Source organism: Pseudonaja textilis, chromosome 1, assembly GCF_049901715.1.
Source record: "Pseudonaja textilis isolate UNSWEBS1 chromosome 1, rPseTex1.2, whole genome shotgun sequence".
Classification (NCBI taxonomy): Eukaryota; Metazoa; Chordata; class Lepidosauria; order Squamata; family Elapidae; genus Pseudonaja; species Pseudonaja textilis.
In genome coordinates, this window is record NC_141990.1 from 301,670,867 (window position 1) to 301,693,658 (window position 22,792).

General features: G+C 36.4%; 1 protein-coding gene across 2 annotated transcripts in view; it reads left to right on the forward strand.

The window, feature by feature from the left end:
* The window catches only part of LOC113434894 (uncharacterized), a 78,907-nt gene that overhangs the window by 48,944 nt on the left and 7,171 nt on the right, over positions 1–22,792 (forward strand). The window contains exons 2-3 of one of the 2 annotated variants that reach the window (XM_087922264.1): positions 7,537–7,718; positions 16,015–16,141. In XM_087922264.1, the coding sequence (XP_087778390.1) occupies positions 7,710–7,718; positions 16,015–16,141 (136 nt within the window). In that variant the 5' untranslated portion in view covers positions 7,537–7,709. Of the gene's footprint in view, positions 1–7,536; positions 7,719–11,558; positions 11,664–16,014; positions 16,142–22,792 lie in introns of those variants that run through there. The other variant, XM_026698381.2, reaches the window with a different exon arrangement.

Consider the following 22,792-nt stretch of genomic DNA (forward strand, 5'->3'; position numbering starts at 1 on the left):
CCAAACCAATATTACAATGTATAATTTTATTGTGGTTCATTTTCTTGGAATGGAGAACATATTCAATTTATATTTTAGTCACTTAGCTATGACAAATATGGGTTGAGCTTACTTGCAAGTCATTCTTAAGTCAGGCATGGAATGACAGGAGATAAAGCACGGAAGTCATTTTAATTCTGGCTGCACCAACAAACATCCTAGAGGGTCATTTGTGTGAAAATTGAAAATATGTCAAGACTGGATAATGTTTTTTTAAGAAATGGGAAAAGTATAAAACATTCCCACACAAAGAGAAGCTGAGTGTAGCAAAGAGGAAACCTGAGGAAATACAGTATTTATTGCTACAATCTTGTAATATTTTTGTATCAATCAAATTAATATTTCCTTTCGATACCATGATTATTTTATAAGTTCAAGTTGTACAATGGCACTCTTTATGACTTTAGTAAAGAACAGATCAGTATGAATCAACCAAATACAGGCAGATCTAAAGATTTTGTAGATACTGTTTTTAAATGAATTCTAAATCATCTTTCTTGAAAATCATAACAAAACACTTTCAGGCTTTGGAGAGGCGTTTGGCCTTTATATGTGATTCTGACAACACTATAGTTATTTGTTAGTTTAAAAATGCTGGTATCTTTCTTCCAAATAATGCTGACTATTTATTTGCTTCCTTGTTGTATTTCTCTCATTCCTTTTCAAGGCAACTTGAAAAATTCATAGATTAAACTCACAGTTTAATCCAGTTAAAAAGAAATATGCACTTAAATAACACAATGAAAATAGAGTAATAGGAATAATATACTGCATAAAACTAACATGTTGTACAAACCATTCCAAAAAGAAGAAAGAACCATAGTATTAAATAATAAACAATGCTTTTCTTAGTCTCCATTAAATTTCAGTATACAATACATGATTGCCACAATGTCCTTGATCTAAAGAACTCTCTGACACAATATGATGCCTTCAAACTTTAATTGTTTTAAAGGGAAATTTCATCAGGGAACCATCAGCTCTTTTACCAAGCCTCCACATGTTTTGAAGGCATCAGGTTGGGAAATGTATTTGGTAACATTTATGGGGAAAGAAAAACTATAAGAAAATGGTTAATTTTCTTTAACAGCAATAGCTCCACTCTCTAAAGGTTTTGCCATCTTATTTGCCATTAAATTTCTGTCAAGGAATGGGAGTTTAAGAATCATATTAGCTGAGATTTTGAGCCTAATATCACTACATCCTACTAGTGGTTACTCTGATGGAATAAAAGGATCCATCCTTTACTTTCTCCTTTTATCATTTCCCACATCTAGGTAATTTTTGCTCCTGTCATCCAATACTAATGGGAGGGCAGAGGTTGATGACTATGAACAGAAGCTAAGTTGTCCATTAGAGCAACTTGTCTGTTAGGATATGTCAATCAGGGTGGAAAGGGCAAGAAACCTCCTGACTTCAAAACATGCCTCATTTACTCTTCTTCAAAACAGAGAAGTGGACCTAATGATCACCCAGGCAAAAATTTCTCCTCAGTTCAGCTCCTCAACTCTTGGACTGAGAGATGCTGCTTGATTGATGGGTTGGCGAAAATGTATTTGTGTATCCAACAGTGCTTAATTCCTGAAGGGTTTTACTGCACTTTGAAAGAACAGCAATTGATGTGATTTCATGAAGCTGATTGAAAACCTAAAAGCAGTGATTAGTTGCTTTTGAGGGTCCAGTGCAGAGGTGGTATTCAGCAGGTTCTGACCACTTCTGGAGAACCAGTAGCAGAAATTTTGAGTAGTTCAGAGAACCGGCAAATACCACCTCTGACTGGAGATTTTACAGTGTCCTTCCCCTGCCACACCCACCAAGCCACACCCACAGAACTGGTAGTAAAAAAAATTGAATCCCACCACTGGTCCAATGGTACAACTGATGAGGACATCCCTCCTTCCTTTTAATTGGCATCAGATATGTTCCTCTATTGTTTTTTTTATTTTTTATTTTTGCTTTTTTTCTGTTTTTAATATTACGTTTAAAAGATGCTGCCCAGAGTTGCATGGCCAAATCAATAAATATGGAAGTTTCCTTTCAGGACTACAAAGCCTAACAGAGTATCCTTGAATAGTGGTAGAAAAAGTGGGGAGTGACTAATTTACAGTTAATTGTACAGCTTCTGACAATTTTGTCTTATGCTTTCTGGAATGTGGTCTTTCTTTAGAAAGATTTGCTTATTTTTAACATCCGCCTTTGATTTTTGTGATAATCTTGGCTTCTTTTGTTTTGATCTTTGGGACTGGAATAAATTCCAGTATGCTTATTTTTCTGGTTTCCTAAGTTTTCTTCCTCAACATTTTTATTTTAAGGCATTTTGTTGCACTTTTGTTGCTTAGCAGCACTAAGTTCTATTTTTGCACTTTATTTTCTGCATTCCATCATGAATTATTTTCTCTGTCAGGACCTTTTTGAAGACCTTTGGCTTCATCCCAATTTTTATCTGAATCCTCAGGATTCTACAGTTTGCTGCTGTGGAAAGCTTTGGTTCCTTTTGTTTAACATCTGATATACTTTAATTGGGAAAGTGATAAAGAGTTACTTTTACAGAGCTAGACTGCAGGAAGTCTTGGTGAAGTTGAAATCGATTGATTGCTGGCATAATTGCATAGGCATTTCAACTGATTGAATTTTTTATTAGTGAATTGTTTCTAGCCAAAGCGATTGTTTTATTTATATATTTCTTTCAAAGTGATTTGGCAATCTCATTTTCAGAGAAACAAAGAGAGGGAAAGATCACAGACTTTTTGATGGTGCCTGATTGACAAGGTAGGTATTGATTGAACTGCCAGCTGAGACACAGTAAAGTTTCAGACCCATCTGGGACTGGCAAGGTCTGAGAGTAGTTCAGTGGAATCAAAGGATAAATCCAGAAAATTCTATGCTAGAATTGGGAAAGAAAGAAAATTGGCATATAGTTAAATGTATAGGGAATCTAGGATTGGGGTGGAAGGCAATTGAAGAAATTAGGAATATCAGTGGGAATGTGCTATGATTTGGGGTAGAGAAAATATATTTGGAGGTGGATGAAAAGAAATGTTGTCTGTTCCTAAAAGAAAAGAAAATATAAATTCAAGGAAATAATGTTTCTGTTAGGACCCACTATGTTTTTTGAATTCTGGTGCACAATATTTGTACTTTAGTTTATTGATTTACTTGTTTGTGGAATGGGCATTCTATAAGGGACTGCACACACTACAGATGCTATTTTGTACATGAGTACCCAATGCCTGTGTCATCTGTGTTCTGACAGTTCCCATGGCATTTTCTTTTGTTGCCACTGCTTCTGAAAGTCTGGCTCTTTCTATTAATAACATTTACCCAAGTTCCAAATTGTTCATTACAGCCTCCGTATCAACAAATTGTGTAGTTTAGCAAGACTCCTGAAATTACTGAAATGTTTGTTACTTGGTGGCGTCTGTTTGGGATGTCTTGAGTTTGATGTTCTGAACATCCAGACAAACTAAGAAAAGTGTCATGTATCCCCACATTACAGTGAATTAAGTCTACTCACAGCTCACAGACTGCCTGCCATGTCCTGCTTATTTTTTGCAAAATACATGGCCACAAGGTTTCTGATAATGTCCATAGGTGTGACTCTCCCAGGAACGTGGTAAAGAAGCTGGGTTGCACCAATTACCTGCCAATAGTAGCTTAGACTTCTTATATGATAAATGAAATATAATTATTTATTTAAAGAATGTACTTTTAGTTACAGGTCACAATGTCCAAATGTTTAGGCAATTCAAGACAGATGCAGAGATTCCTAATAAAATTATTTTGAATTGTCATCTCTTGCTTATCAGTCATTATGAAAAGAAAGAGAAATGAGAAAATGCATTTTGTGTTGAGTGCCCAACTTGTATTCTGATTGTTCCAATTATCTGGTGGTGGACCTCCTTTAAATCATCCATTGCAGAAATATCATTCAAATGCACAGTAAGTTCATTTAGGTAAATAGAATATTTTATCAGATACTACTGAAGCTCATATTTGGGACTGGCCTTTTATAATGGTGCCTCTTATCCCAAATGAAGATGTACAATATCCAAAACTGGTCATGTTATTTTACTCACTTAAAAAAAACATTGTTATTTCTAAAAATAAAAAATACAATAAAAATGCATTAAAAAGTCACCACTTGCTGTGCTTAAAGGCAGATTCAGATGGCCACCCAGCCATGCTGCCTAATGAGAAGGGGAGCTCCGAAAAGGGCTCCAGGGCACAATTCTGCATTTCTGCTTTTCCAGTTTGCTCTTGCTGTTTTATTTTTTATTTATTTTATTTTATTTGGTCTGTCAATAGCTTACAAGTTAATAGGTATAAGTAAAAACATAGTTATGAATACAAGGATACATATAAGAAAAATAAAAAAACAATAGGACAGGGACGGTAGGCACGTTGGTGCGCTTATGCACGCCCCCTACAGACCTCTTAGGAAAGGGGTGAGGTCAATAGTAGAAAATCTAAGGTTAAAGTTTTTGGGGTTTGGGGAAGAAACCACAAAATCAAGTAAGGTAGAGTATTCCAGACATTGACCACTCTGTTGCTGAAGTCGTATTTCCTGCAATCAAGTTTGGTGTGTCATCTTGAGTTTGTATCTATCTGTTGGTTTGCAAGGCAGTGTAAGAAGGAACAACTGTCTGTCTTACTCTAACATAAAGCTTGTTTTGGGCATCCCAAAAAGAAGCAGTAGTAATAATGAGGAAGAAGAAATAAAGTGACAGCAGAGAGTCTGGGAGTCACCTTGGGAAATCCCTACCACTCTGGATCCTTATTATCCCCCCCACCCCCCAAGTTTACATTTTTCTGAACTGGGTCATTTCAGTCTTGACTTGAGTGTTCTCATGATGCATGAGGTTTGTGAGCCTCTGAGAGCTCAAGTATTGTATAACAATAAAGATTAGATTAGAAATGTATAAGAAAACAGTGACTATTTGTATTTGTAACTGAATACATGCTTAGCTGGTACCTCTGAATCTAAAAATTTGGAGAGCAAGAAGTTTGGAGAAACAGTTGCAGCTCTGTTGGATCTATTTCAAGAATATCAAAAGAAAGAAGAGAGGTAATTCAGAGAGATTTTGCTCAGCCATTTTGTATATAAATGCAAGCTTTTGTAGGTCAAAATAAGCCAATGTTTATGGCCCAAGCTATAGTGCTTTTTAAAAAATTTCTTGGCGCTGGTGTTTTTCTCACTTCATCCTCAGATAAATGACGGGAGCATTAAACATCCTACCCCAGTATAAACACACAGGAACACTCTGTATTTAGCTCATATCCAGATTGAGTCTTTGGCAAGCTGTATTATGCATGGAGGTTCAGGCAAGTAAATGTCTTGACAGTTCCATACGCAACTGTATCTGGGTGTGCATTGTTATTGTATGCTTTGTTGTGCAATTTTATAGATATATACTGTATCTATATTAGAAGCAGGAAGCTCCTTTCAAGATGATGTCTGGAATTCTCCATTGAAAGCTAATGTTCTAGTTCCTAAAATAAACAGTGTATTGATAGCAGTTTCCTTTCTTTTCAGTGCAGAAGTTATTTTAAAGACAGACATCAAGTGCTTTTCCCAAACTTCAAATAGGGATTTAAACCTGTTTGGTATAATAAGCAAGTGAACAGGACTTCTAGATCTGAGCTACAAAAAAATCCAAAGATCCACCAGAAGACATCAAATGGGTCATGTAGGTCCCATTCTTAAGATGGCAATATTGTTTTCCCGTCGTTATTATTATTAATACCACTTTATAATGCCTTGGTAAGGCCATACTTGGCATATTGCATTAGGTTTTGGTCACCACCATGTAAAAAAGATGTTGACACTCTAGAAAGAATACAGAGAAGAACAACAAAGATGATTAGGGGATTGGAGGCTAAAACATATAAAGAACAGTTGCTGGAACTGAGTATGTCTACTTTGATGAAAAGGACTAGGGGTGACATAATAACAGTGTTCTAATATCTCAGGGGCTGCCATAAAGAAGACAAAGTCAAGCTATTCTCCAAAGCACCTGAGGGCAGGACAAGAAGCAATGTGTGGAAACTAATCAAGGAGAGAAGCAACTTAGAACTAAGGAGAAATTTCCTGACAGAACAATTAATCAGTAGAACAACTTGCCTCCAGAAGTTGTAAATGCTCCAACACTGGAGGTTTTTAAGAAGAGATTGGATAACTATTTGTCTGAAATGGTGTAGGGTTTCCTGCCTAGGCAGCGGGTTGGGCTAGAAGACCTCCAAGTTCCCTTCCAACTCTGTTATTCTAATTCTAAATTTTTGTCCTACCTTCCAGACACAAAGACAACCAACGGGTTCCTCTGAATTTAAATGCTCTGTGCTGTATAATAGTTTTAGGTTCAGAGACATTTCCCAGATCTCTGTCTTTCAACCTGGTTCCTGGTCTTTCCTTATTTCTGCCTGCCTCACCTGCTCTCAGTCTACTAATGCTCCAACCATTTTCCATTTTCTTTTGCTTTTTATTTTCATTTCAACCCTTTGGATTTTTTCCCTCTACTCCACCAATCCAGGATTGACCCGGAATCTAATTTCACTCTCCTATAAGTCTTCTCCATTGATTTTGGGTGTGATTAGGGCCCACAGATTAACTTTCTGCAGGCACAGTTGTTTCTTGCCAGCCCCACCAGTTAGAAAAAGGCATGTGCTCAGAGTTGCTGCCCTTTTCCTTTTTATCTCATTTTTAATGCCTTCTTTCACAGACTGACAAGTACAGGCAACATGCACGCACTACTAAGCCAGTTCATAAAACAGTGTCCATCCTCCACATCAACAATTTTTCTTCTGCCTAAATACAAATGTTCTCCCTCTTTCTTAACAAACTTAAGTAATCCACAGATTTCAGCCTTGACTTTCCTGCCAGATGCATCTGGCATTTCTGCCTCTGCCTCTCATTACACATTAACCAATGGATATTGTTAATGGCAAACTGCAAATCAGGAAATCAAATTGTTGGTAGGGACCATTACTAACTACAAATGTGTAGGCCCTTTGGGTATCTTAAATCCTCCTCTCTTCTGCTACTTTCTTTGCAGACATAAAACAAACTACAATGTTCTTTGTTTTGTTTTCCAAATCTATTTTTGAGGCTTTCACATTACAGACTTGATCAAATAAAAGCTTTAGATTATGCATCTTTTTTGGCTTCTGCTGATTCTCCGGTAATAAAACTACTCAGCTGTAAGAGGGGGAGGAATTTGCCAGGAAAACTGCACAGCTAAACATTCAATCCTTTGCAGAATTTGTTCCCATCAATAAATGTTTTAACTGCTTTCAGATTCCATTATGGGCCACATAGAACTTTATCTCACATCAGTTAAAGAAGCAGCCCAAAACATCAGTCCTGCTTATAGCCTTGTCGAAGCTTTGCTTTTCACTCTTGAAACAATTCAAGTCTCTTCATTTAATTTCAATAGAAACATTAAGTGTTCCAGCCTTAGTCCTACTGCAGCTGAACTGCTCATCTTTGGATCTTATTTCCAGGTCTCAGGAGGATTGGGTTTGATAACCTCATCTGATTACAAAATCTTTGACAGCTTTAAAGGAATTTGCAGACAGAAAAGAAAAACAGCTGCTACTTTTTAAAGGATTTGTTAAGCATGCCTCCCAACTTAGATGCACAGGCTTCAGACTTCAGAGTATGCTTTTAACACATCATGGAACAGGTATGTGACTGATCCAGTGTTGAGTTCTGATCTGAAACAGTGTTTTTCTTTGCAAATTTGCTTTTTGACCTGGTAAAGTACTTATTGTCATACTTAAGAGTTTTAAGAATGGGGAAAGAAGCAGATATGAAAAGAGGAATAGACTGCACTATAATTGAGAAAAGATGGACTGACTAAATGGTTAAAAAACACATACTTAAAACAAAATGTAAGAAACACAGTCCAAAGGGGTAACATAGGAATTTTGGAAGAAAAAAAAACATCCAATAAGTTCATACCATTCCCATATCCAGTGCCTGGGGGATGTTATGAATCTTCTTTCAATAAAGAGTTGTGCACCCATAATTATTTAAAATCTGATAAGTCTTTAGCAGCAGAGGTCAAAACCAGGGCATATTAATGCATGTATATTCAATGGATACTCTAATATTTAAGAGAACAGAAATATTAAAATTGTATTGGGAGAGAAGCAGCAACTAAGATCAATGAACACAGAGAGAACTCGAAGAAGACTTTTCAGTAAACTTTAAAGGCTTGTAATACCAGTTGAGAAGACATTAAATATTTTCTAATACAGAAGATCATCTAAAGGATATGGCATAGGCAAGAAGGTTTTGTTGAGCATTTTAGAAATCACAATCCAAGTAATTATTAAATTAATTTTTAAAATTTAAAAATTAGCTGACCTGCCTCATGTTGGAGATCACATGCATATTTTGACAATGCTCTTAGCAAGCATGGGATTAGAGTACAGAGCCCCTTCAGTGGTCTTCTAAGAATATTTTTGTTGCTTTTCTGGTGCATCTAAAGCAGAGCATCAGTTATGATTGATATAAGAGTGGCATTGAATCAAGATTCTCACAATGAGCTATTTCTCATTTCACTGTACACCCTGGGAGAGTTTCCTACATAGTCCCAATTTTTTTAGGGCCTTCATTGGCTGCTTTGGGAAGATGCCTTTGTGATGGGTTTGAATGATATTCCAGGAGTTGCATTTCAAAAAGCAATGGGACTAGAACAAACACTATGTTGGTTTGCATTTATTATTAAGCGATACTAAGAATATGAATATAATGCCATGCATTTAATATAGTTCTCCTCCTGATATGTACAAAATTACCATTTGGTGATAATACTTAGAAATTGTTTTTGGTTGCAAATAACTCTGGTCTTTGGACTTTGGACTGGATATCTCTGTGATAGATAAAGATAATTTAATATAAGACAATGCTATGTATATTGAGCCTTACCACATTTCCTTAATAATAGGACATGTTTTCTGATAAGCTGGCAGATAAGAGAAATGTCCATACCATATCTGTAGAAGTTCCCCTAAGTGTGAATAGAGTATGGAGCTGTTTCTTCCTAGCCAAAACCTGTGCATATCCTACAAAGTGTATTGCTATGAGACAAAGTAATTGTCCAATTTGCATCTGGCAAAAAGGGCTCCGTTCCATCTTTAAGCTAGTGGAGATGGCTCAGAGGCATTAAGTATTTTTTACTTAATGGAATATTATAGCAGGAATGTTGAACAGGGGATCAGTTGGCACCTAGGAAGCCAAAAGAACTCTGGAAGGATCCTTCCTTATTTATTCATTATTTGTTTCTTCTGTGAGCCTTGATATGCAAGCTTCCAGTTACATTGGCATACTTTGCTGCCTGCTCTTACATGGTTTTGTTTTCAGATTGTACAAGATAAGGTTACTTCATTATTAATATATACATAAGTGCATGAACGTATACATATGTATGCGCGCATTCATACCTGTGCTTGTACCTACACATATGTAAATGCTGTATTCAGGCAGACAGACATGGCCCCTGGAAGTGCCAATAGTTAAGGTAAACTAAGTCCATTATTCCTGAGAACTATTTCTGTGACCTTATTTGCAATAAAACCAGATTCAATGATATGAGAAAATTGCTAGGTTTTGCACTAATTGAACCAAACTGTATGAACCCATACAAAGACATCATTTACAAAATACTTTGTTTGTCTCGGGTATTTATTCCTGCAGAAGGAATTGGGGGGAATATAGAGTTCATATTATTTCTGCTGGTCTCCTGTGTGCACAAAAGTGGGTTGGGGGAGTATCACAAAAGGTTTATTGTTTAGACTTTTTACCGCTGGGAAGTATAAAAAGGAAATGGTACACTCCTTTGCCTTTTTGCAGAGTTATAATTCTTGGTGGTCTGCTATAATACCGCTACTGTGTTCCTACACTGTAAATGGTTTCAGAAATTTTTTTGTGCAAGCAGAGTGTCTGTGTTATTATATTTTAACAGCACTTGCAACAGAGAAATCTTTCTGTTATAAGAGGAAGTGAATTGGCTGCCTCAGGCAATGGATTTTCCTTTTTTCACACCAGACATTATTAACTGTGCAATTCCATACAGAATGAGGTGATGGCCCTCAACTCTGATGACTTGAAAGGGGGATGAGGCCAATTAAAATAGAATAAAGCTACTGATGACTGCTAGTCATGTGGCTATATGTTACCTCAAGTAGGACTGGCAACATGTCGCTCTGTTGGTTACTGTGGAGCCCAGGGAGGTGGATATTATTACTCATGTCCTGGTTATAGGATTCCTAGAGTGGGTTAAGTTTTATAGTGAATTAGGAACAGCTTGCAAATTAAATTAGTTGTGGTACAGGTCAGTATTAAGGCTGTGCAGCATTTCAGATTCAGAGAGGGGAAAAAATATTCAGAGTACACAAGGGTAAATATAGCAACTGTTCACTATTCCTTAATCCAAAGGTATATTTTCCCAAAATTGTGCTGCAGCTGTGAAGGGCAGCTATGCAGTCCCAATAAAAGATACTGCTTTAAAAATTACCAACAGGTGCCAAACAAAGCCCTACATGGACTCCAATACAGTCTTTCCTTCAGATCCTAAGTCCTGCCTAGCCCTACTCAATATTGTTCTTGAGGAAATGAGATCAGTGGATTTGATTCATGGATGCTTTATGATGATAAGAGAGAATGCTCTGTAGAGTCTGCTCCATCTCTAGAGGATTGTATTGGGCTTGCTGTTTGTATCAGCATTCTTGTTTATGTATTTTCATCAAAGAATAAAGTTTTTGTACAATTTCCTTCAATTCAGTTTATAGCTAAGTCTTATTCATGTGTTGCAATAATGAGTTAGGACATTAAACAAGTCAGGGAATAGGGTGCTGCAAATTGGGACTGTCTATATGTACTCCTCTTTAGATCCCTTGCTATGTTGACCAATGAGGTCTCCACAGAGCTAAGTCAAACTCTGCTCTGTCAAAGATTTTGCATTACCAAGAGCCTAATCATACAGAGATTTTTATCCAAGTCCATGTGAACACTGGTAGAATTTCTGCTCATTTCTTTCTGCTCAATTCAAATGAGGTAGGATTGCAACAGAATGGCCTTATCTACAGCAAGAAGCAATGATAAAGGAAGGTTTTTCTATTGACCACATGAATAAATTTTAGAGCTGATGTAAAATAAAAGGTTAGTAGCAGCAAAAGCACTAACTCTTCTTCAACTTTGTTTTTTCATAAGAAAAGGTAAAAGGGTCTTTACCAGACCCTTTTACCTTTTGGTAGTATTCAGCAGGCTCTGACCAGTTCTGGAGAACCAGTAGCGGAAATTTTGAGTAGTTCGGAAAACCAGCAAATATCACCTCTGCCTAGAGATTTTACGGTATCCTTTCCCTGCCACGCTCACCAAGCCACTCCCGCAGAATTGGTAGTAAAAAAAATTGACCCCACCACTGGTCTCTACTAAATGAGGGTGATGTTGATCATGAGAGTAGTGTTGATCAGTTTGCATTTCTTGATTTTATTGATTTGTGTCATTCTTCACAGAAGTATTGAAGGAGCTTCTTTTCCAAGGCTTTCAGAAGTTCTGCAAATGTCATTTTTTACAGCATAAATGTATGCCTTCAATTTCTCCAATGCACAAGAAAGAAAAGGTAAGAATCTGGAATACTTGTAGCAGATGGTAACAGATGGTAACTAAACCCACAGGATCTATAATGATGCCACAATAATCCTGACTGGGTATGAAATGGAAAGCCATCTGGGCTTAAAAGATTAAGGACTAGAGGGAGGGGTAATTTGCATTCTCTAGATCAGGAATATCAAACTCATATCATCATGGTGGTGTCACATGACATATTGGGACTTTTTTCCCCTTTGCTAAATTGGGCATGGGCATGGCCAACATGTGACAAATCTGGCCCGTGGGCTGGAAGTTTGACAGCCCTGCTCTAGATCCATAAATTGGTCTGGTTTTATTAAAATGTCGACATTTAAGACAAGCTACACACTTTCAGATGACTTTTTCAATATATGCGCTTTTTAAAAAAATTTCTTGATGGCAACATTCAAGGTTTCTTATAATAAAAGGCTTATGTTTAGATGTGATTGGGTCTAGTATGTAAAAGTAACTGACACAATCTACACCACAAAATCGAGCCATTGTAAATTAGTTTTTTTAAAAAAGGGAAAAAACCTCTGGATACATGTGTTTCTCCTTCTAACACCCACACAGAGAGACAGAGACACTGAATGAATAGTGTTATCAGCCCAATGTAATAATTTGTCTGCAGTATTTTCCTTGAAGGACAAGATGTTTCTTGCACCGTACAAATACAATATTATCATTAGGAATGTAGAACTGGGAATGAATCACAGCATAATATAATACCATACATGCAACCAGGAACCTTGAAAGAAAGACCCCTCAGGCAAAAGGGTTTTGCAGCAATACAGAATCAGTTCCAGACCTTCTGAATTTCACAAGATCAATTGGTTTGGAGAACTACATTTTCTTCTGCTGGGGTTTGTATTACTTTACTTAAAGTTAAGCAAATATTTTTATTTCTTTGGTAAGTTTTTGCTTTAATATACATTCTTGCCCATTATATCCTATATGTTGATGTAAATTTAATGTGATGTTAAGTCATCAGGCCAGAAGCCAGGACATTGTGAGTTCTTCTTTTTCCCCTAGGCAAAAAGCCCAAGGGTAACCTTGGTCAGTCACTCTTTCTCGGTCCTAGGAAGGAGATAGTAGCAAACTATTTCTGAAAAACCTTGCCAAGAAAACTGCAGGGTCCTCTTCAAGCAGTCTCTGAGAGCTAGATGTGACTGAACAGAGGAAAAATGCCTTCTAGTCTTTTTAAGCAGGAACTATATAATTAGAAGAAATTGGGAGAAAACATAGAATTCCTATGTATTCTTCCAGGGCATGAAAATCAGCTTAGTTTAAAAAAATGAATGAAACTGTTTCTCAAAATCCTTGAGTGGTTCCTTAAAAATGTGACCCATAAACTGTCAATTTTGAAATGGATCTGGCCTGTCAGAGACATTTTCTCAGTTTCTCAGCTTGAAACTTTGTAGTGGTGGAGAGCTCTGGAATGTCAGACCAGACATCAACATCTTGCTATCTCATGTGAGCCAAGGTCATCCCAACAGGCCAGAGACTGAAAGAGTTATCAAGGAGATGCCAGAACACCTAATTGGACAATGTGACCTGTGACAAGGAGGGAGGGAGTTGTCTATTCTTTAATTATACTGAAAGTGCAGGAAATAGCCAGAGCTGGTTTTGCTTTTAAATGTGCCAATAAATGAGTCCTTTGAGAAAGCTGAAAGTCTCAGAGTGTTGAATTGGTTGGGTTCATTAATCGGAACCTTGACATGAACATTAGAAGAGAAATCTAGAATTACAAACACTTTTAAACAGTTTTTTTTTCCCACTTGGTGTGCAGAGTCGCTATGGATTTCTTCACAGTTCTGTTCATGTTGAAATTCTTAAAATGGAGGTTTTTCTGTTAATAAGGGCAACAATTTTCCCCTTCTCATATGGCAATTCAGGTAGCCTTCACTTACCAATCACATTTGGGGCTACTAAGCAGCATAGTCATAAAATGAAAGAACATGTGATCAAACCTGACAATGACTTCAGTTCCAACTATGGTTGTTGAGTGGGTCACCACATACTGTTCAGCAAGGAGTCACATGACTGTAATTTCTGGCTTCCCCGCAGTTTCTCCACTGACTAGGTATGTTGAAAGCCAACTGTGAAGACCAGAAATATGATTGAAAAAGTGCTTTTTTCAATCACATGACCCTGAGATCACTGTGACTGCCTAAATTTTGAGAACTAGTTATAAGTATCCTTTATCAGGGCCATCATAACTTTGAATGGTTGCTGAATGAATGGTTGGTAAGCAAGGACTATTTGTAAAAGGTATCATCTCTTCCCCATCTGAAGAAGAGTCCAAAGCAATGCAGCCTACAAATAGCTTTAGAAAAGAAACTCTCCCACAGTAGGAACAAATTTTAAAAACATATTTCAGCAATCGGTACTGAATCATCTTAATTCCAGGTACATATTTAATGATGGCAGGATTAGAATATTAAAACCCTAGACTATGGTAAACTACCTTGCCTTCCAATAAAAATTTCTAGGACAATTTTATTATAATATTGCAAGGAAATTCTAATGTTCCAATTCCACTTTATGATTATAATTGATCTAATTTATATGGTATATGTATAATATAAATATTACATTAGCATGAGAAAGATAAATGAGCTGTCCACAACTAGGCTGATATCTGAGGATATTAATCTATGTACAAAAACAAACTAAAAGAAACATTGTGCTATTGAGAACTTTGGTATTTGGCCCAAATTGAAAGAACATACTGTAATTTAGAGCACATGTCAGAATATTAAAACAATCACCAGGAAAAATGTACTTGATATAAAATGTTACCCATACTTAACTTGATGAATGATTTGATCTTTATATAGCCCATATCAATATTAAAAACATACATAGAACAGCAAATAATATTTTGTACTTGGGTCCAGATAACTAACATCATTTCTGTATCAGCTACCCACTGTAAAATAGATATAAAGTTTATCTGCATTACTATTATTTTGGCACAACAATGATTGGATAACTATTAAGGTTCCTGTTATGTTCTTGTTTTGCATATTCGTAATACTGCATTCTTATTGGACAGATACTGCCACCTAGTGATTGGTAGATAACAACAATTCTGATTGGCCACCTAAGTGGCGGGAGTTTTAAATAAATGCCATTGGTTGCGAGCCGTGAGCAGCCGCTGTAAAAAGGGCTGCCGCAGCTCGACTTTAGTTGAAGTTACTAACCATTAATAAAGAGCTGAATTCAACTCCGGTCTCGAGTCTTCTTTGTTCTAGTGATAGAACAGTCCCTTTAAATCATTAGTGGAGAGGGGACTTGTGGATCTCAAGGAAAAGTCTGTGGGCTTCTTTGTGTCCATGGATGTCCAAACGTGGGAAGTAATGTCGAAATTATTTGCCCTGTTTTTCCTCCAAGATGTTTCTTTTTTAACTTTGCTCTGTAGCCTACAGTCATGGGATGTCTGATAGTCTGCCATCTAAATACTAGTGAGCTATAATCCTGTTTAGCTGTTTGAAAAACAGCCAAGGTCAGCTAGATGCTATTATCTGCTATAGGCTTCATATTAATGAACATCCATTGCTTAATTCCAGTTGAGATAACACAGCGTTATGGACATTTTAACTTTTGGACATGTTATTTAAGAAGATAAATTCAGTACAACTCTAATTGTACTAATCACTTTTAGTGTTTCATGGGTCAAATTTCCCTCCTCTGTTTCTTCTGGAACTTGACTTCCACTCAAAGCTGATTCCCAATTATGGCCCACATTAAACACATCTTTATTTTCTTTATTATCACCTAAGCTTCTTTGAATATTGCTTTCCTATTTAATAGGATTTATTTCCTTCAGTATGGAATACTGAGATATGGACTTGTTACCCAGTTTTTAATATGTTATTTTCATCAACTAAAGCCTACATGGAGGATTCAGAGGTAATAATTATCTGGAATGATGGTAATTTATCCCACTCAAAATGATATACTTGCACCTATAATTACTGTAGATAGCACATTATGTCAAATTCTTAAGTACTTCATATTGTTACTTCCTCCCAACTTGTTTTTTTAAAAAATCAGAATTGTTAAATCATCTCCTAAATGTTATCCCAGATTTCCTTCCTTTTCTTTCCTCCTAATACCAAACAAGCCATTTCTCAATTATTATTCCCCTTTTTTTTCTTTATCCATTCATACCAGTAGTTGCTACCAATTGACTTGAATCAACTTGGTAATTAATCCTTTCTTGCTTACAGTAGTACAAAGAGATTAAAAAAATCTTATAACCAAATTACCAATTCTCACACATCACATAAACTAACTGGACATTTATCTTATGCTCAACAGTTTTCTTTTTTCTTTAGCCACGTTTTACCCGATGTCCTCCATCCATACTAAGGAAAAAATCTTCCATGAAACAAGCATTGAGAGAAAAGGAAAAAGTAGAGAGAAGAGTTCGATTCCAGGAACCAGGAGAAATTATTACAAATGGTATGTTTCAGGCTTTCTCAGTTATGATCTGTCATACTCAATCTTTTTGAAGGGTTCTTAAATAGCTTTGAATTATTTTTAGGATATCTTTGTTGAATTGTGGCTGTATCCCTATGCAACCCTTGAAGTGACCTCTAAAGGGGAATATGAGATTCATTTTTCTAAAATCAAGAGAATAAAATCTTATCTTTTGGGGGTTGCTCTTTGGTGTGCAAGACTCATGCTTTAGATTTAAATTGAAAACAGAGTCAATGAATAACCACAAATCTCATTTACACATATTGCATGGGAGTTGTTTTGTTTAAATATGTGCAAATGCTCTACATGCAAATGCTCCACATGCAAATGCTCCCAAGTATTTGGTCATAAAAGAACATGCCTAGTGACATTGTTTCCATGCAGAAAGACCCAGGTCAGACAAAGAAATGTTTGAGGGATCAGAATCCAAATATAAGAGGACTCCAAAAGGGCTCTTGAGAACCTGACGAGTTACCATCATTCAAAAAGGATAACTAAGATTTATAAGAATAAGTGGTCTGAGCGGGTATTAGGAAGTTTGCAATATAACTTCACATGAAGATTGATTAATGTTAGAATTTTCTCTGTGAGCTCTCTAGGTGACATACAGTGTACACCATCTATCCCCAAATTTTTTTCTCACAAGAAAATGCTGTTGAAAGAAAGTCATTCAGTGAGTTGAAAGAAAGTCATTCAGTGAGTTACGACTGAGACCGGAATTTAAGCTGGGTTTCACTGAGCATAGCTCTACACATTAAACATTATGCCACTTTACTAAGAAAAACAAGTGGGGGCAGGTAAATCTTCCATAACACACTAAAATTACAAATAAATGAGTTTCCAAAAACTGTTCCATCATTATCTCAAGATTTAACCAGATTTTTACAAACCTGTCCATCACCACAAGAGCATTAAAAAAAAACTTCAGATTATCTTTAATCTGTGCTTTTATTTCATAAGTACACTTTACTCCCCCCAAAAATGAATAGAAATCTTTGAGAAATAATTTCAGGATAAAAATTGAGGATGGAAGCTAAAATCAAAGACTATCTTTCAATCCCAACACTGGTTTTACCCTGGAAATATAACTTTCTCATGCACTAATAGTGCTAATGGGGCTCAAATAAGTTTCATAAGTGTATAAAGAGTACTGGGATGTTCCTTTATTCTCATTTCAAAAATTGCTTTTCACACTATCATAGTGCAATAATATGTAATAAAATGTTTTGTAAATTTCCCTATAACTTGTTAATGTCACCTATTAAGTCAACTTCTAAGCAAGGTCAGGATTAGACTTCTAAGCAAGATCTTCTAAACAAGGTCAGGACTTCTATCTAGAAAGCATAACTTATCTTTCATTATTTCTTAAGAAACTGCTATTAGTAGTTTGAGAACAATACTAAAATGTGAAAGCCAGAATCCAATTTGAGAAGAGAGGAGATTTGAGATTTTATAGACTGAAGTGGGTACCCAAAGGCCTAAAATATCACCATTTCTTCAAAAAATACAAAAAAGGCAACTTTTTGGGGACAGGCACCCTCAGAGGAACTGCAGAAAGGATGCTGAAAGAGCTCAACACCAAAGTCACTTTTTACCTCCTCACCCCATTTTAGAACATTGTTGATAAATTTAGATGTTAATTGCCCTGTTTTTGTTGACAATTCAACAATACATCTGAAAAATGAGCTGCTACAATATTATGTATGCAATAATGTATACTAGCTGAACATGTTCATTAAAATGCCTTATTGTAGAATGAAGTACATACAGTGTACAAATAAAAAAATGTATATAGAATTGCACACAGAAAAGGTTCACAAATGCAGAGATTTTTAAAAAGAAAAATACTACAAAAAGTGAAAGCATATCGAACCTAATTCAAAGTTGTGAACATGAAAAATGGATTGAAAACAAAACATATGAATTGTTTGTCCCTACTTCTATTTAAAACAGTTACTATAAAGTTACATGAGCTATTTTAAAGTTGCCATGATGACAAAGCTCACAATGAAAAATCATGTTTGGAATCGTAGTAAGAAATCCTCATTTTCTACTGCCAACTCATCCATTTATATCCTTTAGTGCAAATGGTCTCTGATAAATTTTACGTTGCCAAATGACAACACAAACCATCAATCTGGCTCAGCTATATAGACTGAAAAATGAAAGCATTTTGGCAGAACAGACATTTTTCCATTTGCAGTAGATTTCTCCCTAAATCAAGATTTGGATGGCTTTTATCAACAAATATCATTCCAAGATAGAAGCAGATGATGTATCCTTATGTACCAAGAATGACTCTTAAAAAACAGACTTTTTTTAATTCTGTCATGTTTTTTTGGGGGGGGGGGAATAAAATAGAAAGCATGGTTACAAAATCATTGTTTTCTCACAACAGGCTATATTTCTGCAACAAGCAAAGTCATATCATCATAAAATGGATTTATAAAATATATTTCTATTCAAAATATTCTATAACATAGATTTGTCTAATTTGATATCCGTGGTGTTGGTTAGTCTCAGCCAACATGGTTTAAATATTCCTAACCCAATGACTCCCCATCCCGCAAGAATTCCCTCCCCAAAGTTTTTTCAGTGTTCCAAATAACCCAACTAAGCCACACAGCCAACAGTTGCATTGGGAAGATAATACTTGTGTGAAAATCCTGGCATGTATTCTATTCCATGTGTGTGTGTGCGTGTGTTTTGTGTGTGTGTTTGTGTGTGTGTGTGTGTGTGAGAGAGAGAGAGAGAGAGAGAGGAGAGAGAGAGAGAGAGAGAGAGAGAGAGAGAGAGAGATCTGAGTAATGGAAAATAGTGACATCATATTAGGATCCTGTCCCGATCTGCCATGTCACTGTCCAGGTGTAGAAAGCAACCAACCCCCACTTCATGTCTAAAGTGGAGAGCCCCATCTTAATATAAGAGAAGAGCTTGATAAATTAGGATCCTAAGTCACATGGCAATTGTTCCATTGACAGAAGGAGACATCTACTATAGATATTTATCTTGGAGGACAGACCTAATTGCTTGATAATACTTCCCTTAAAAATTAATAGAATGTCATTTTCCAGAATATTCAGAGAAGGATTCATAGTTATTTTTGGAACTTCTTTCAAAAAGAGTAACATGATTACAAAAGAGGTTTTTTTTTGTAGGGTAACATATCTTCTTCAGCTGGCATATTTAAGGCACCTGAATAGGTAACAATGCAATTAAAAGTTGAACTATCTTGTGTAAGGCCCTCTGTCATTTAAAGCTGCATATAAGAAGAACATTCATTTTGAAACAAATAAAAAGTTGAATTAAATGCAGCCATTTTAATTCATTTCTAAATGGCATCATAACATCTTACATGGAAGTTTGTTTTTAAAAAATCATGGATATATTAATTGTCTTTTTAGAGCAAAAATGTCAAATAATTGGTTTATCATTTTTCATTATTCCACAATTGTTTAACTCTTCCTTTTGCTTCAATAGATGAGAATAGTGGAGCTAATTTTTGTGGCAGTTTCTGATGGCCACCATTTTGATTTACTGAAAATATATTTCAAAATATGCAAATATTCCTCACCCTGGGGCATCCTGTGAAAAAATAATCACACTCCTCAAGGAGAATTCAGCATTGTGTAGAGTCATGTGTCTAGTGGCTAACATTGTTCTTCAGATGTCCCCAGTGATGCAATATCTGACACATTTTGAAGAAATGAAAACACATCTGCAGAGGTGAGATTTTCTATTACCAGCTGTACTTACAATATAGTTAAAGAAAAGGAAACAACAATGAACATAAAAAGAAAATGAAATGCCAAATAATAGATTAGTAACAAAACCAATATCAAAGAAAGACTGAAGAAGTAAAGCCAATAAAGAAAATTGCTGCATAGAGTAAGATAGAGGGGTCAAAAATTCAAGATGGCAGTCATAGCCATGTACTTGAAATCCCACCTGTTTTTATATGCCTCAAGCAATATATTTGAAAAGTACCTCAACTGCATTGATTGTGCCTATCAGCTTGATTTTTGACCCCCCACTGAAGATACCCTGATTGCCTATTTCTCTGTCCACCTAGGAACATAATCATTATTTCGTATAAAAGGCAACATTTAAGTTTTGCCTCAGGCACCATCATATTACCAGAGGTGCTCTAATAGTGAGATGGGTGGCACATACATTTAATTAATTAATTAGTTTAGCTTGGGAGGCTGATATCAGGCTATACAAAACCATATTTGCTGCCTTCCCTATGCATTGGATTTGTATTACAACAGCATCCAGCCAAAAATCCTAGCATTTCTTAAAAAGAAAGAAACTAGAATCAGCTAAATTAACTTGAATGACTTTTGAAATAGAAATCTTGCTCACTTTGTTTGAAGCTTTTTAAAACAGTTCATTACTTTTGCAATTAAGTAAATCAGCTTTTGCTTCTTAACTGGGCAATTTCCAAACTTACAAATTTGCGTTTTTGTATTAATCCCCAAAGATTTTCTTGGCGATATACTACAAGTGTGCCTGTTATTTTCTAGACATTTCCTACTGTGACTAAATAGTTGTTTAGCAATAACCTTTTATATACTGACTGTGACTTATATATTATTTACTGCAATTCTTATTAATAATGCCTAATGCACACCTTCTATAAAAATACAAATCAGGTGGAAAGGATCCAAAGTATTATAATTCTTCCTTAGCTCAAATATCACTCAGCCAGGAATTCATAAGGTGGTCTTGAGCCAGGCTTTCCATTTTAGCATAGACCCCTCTTTGCTTTTGAAATAAGATGTTATGTAATAACAACGGCCTGTCTTATAGAGCTATTGTATACATACCACCTCTCCACCTGGTGGAGAGATGCATCGATCAAAGAAATGAAGATGGTATATAGCAATGATGAACTAGCTATACCAAGCATCTCACACACACTGGAATGCAAGATAAAATATTTCATTTTATTTTTATTCTGCCACACAAATACACACAGAGAACTTCTCAGCAAAACTTCAGAGTGAAAGCAAGCAATTTTATGGATTAAAAGAAAATTTTAACTACCAATAAAGAGAAGTATGACTACTAATGACACAGGCATAAAACAGGAGAGAAAGGACAGTCATAAATCATTCTTCCCAGTCTAGGTGGACCTTCAGCAATATGGAATTGCTCAGAATTCCCTTGTCAGCATTGCTGTCCTGAGTATTTAAAACCGAGGTCTACTCATTTAAAATGTGTGAAAGTTGGGTAAGACTGAGATATATTCTTAACTATTTCTCCTTCTGGTTTTGAATCAGGACTTTTAGAGAAAAATCCCAAGTGCTTTCATGCACCAAATCTGGTCATTTGCAAGCATGTTGTAAAGACTTACTAAAAATGTCCTTAATACTTGACATGGGGATTCTGCAGAGCTTTGAGATTAGGGTTTCGTGAAGACTATAGAGGTAAGGTTTGCAGGCATGTCCTCTGTTTTCATTTGGCACATGGCAGCTGAAAGCCTGGCCTAAAAGGATGAATTCCCAAAAGTCTTCTTTAAAGAGTTGCTTTCTAGATAGATGGAGACTATAGCAACCTACATGTTCTGTCCCCATGTTCAATAGCTAGGAATTCTGGGAAATTAGTTGCAATGTCTCTGGGGCAAGAAGCTAATATAAATTAATATATTACATTTCTGAATACATAATTTGAAGATGCATGGAAGCAGATCAGCTTTTTCTTGCTCAGTTAAGAAACAAGCAATCTAAGATCATTTATTTCAGATAAATAAGTCATGGTACAGTAATACACTGCACTGATTGCTTGTTTGCTTCTGGGTGCAATTCAAGGTAATCATCTTTAAAGCTCTTCATGGCATGGGTCCAGCTTGCCTAAGGGACTGTTTCATTCCCCCTGGGATTGTTGTCCCCCACATCTGTGGTATGCTCAGGGTTGGGATTCAAATTTTTAACAACCGGTTCTGTGGGCATGGCTTAGGTGGCTTGGTGGTCATATGACTGGGTAGACATGGCTTGGTGGTCATGTGACTGGCTGGATGTGGCCAATTCAATATCACTATCACATCTCCTCACCTGGCCTCTCATGACTGTGGGGATGCTGCAACAGTCGTAAGTGTGAAAAATGGTCATAAGTCACTTTTTCAGTGCCATTGTAACTTTGAATGGTCACTCCACACAAGCAAAGTGCCAGCAAAGGAGGGGAAAAAAAACTCCAGAGATGTTCCTGAGACAGGACGTCTAGTCCTACCAAGAATGTAATAAGGGTTAATGGAGAGGCAGTTTCTGTAAGCAACACCAGAATGTTTCCTTCCTGCCTTCCTTACAGGATTAGGCCAGTAATTTCTTCTAACAAGTGGTTCTCTGAACTGCTTAAAATGTTAACAACTGGTTCTAGCGAATACATGCGAACCGGTAGAATCCCACCCTGGGTATGCTTTTTCCATTAACCAGGGAATTCTGGATAAGTCCAAGAGAAGGGCCTTCTCTGCTGTCATTCTCTGCCCACTGGAATACATCTGCCTCCCCTCTGGAGTGAGGTCCTCTCCAACCCTTTTGACCTTCCATAAAAGCCTAAAGACCTGGTTCTGCCAGTTGGCTTGGGGGTCCAAAGGAGGGGCTTCAAGTTGGAGGTGGCTTGCAGATTAATATC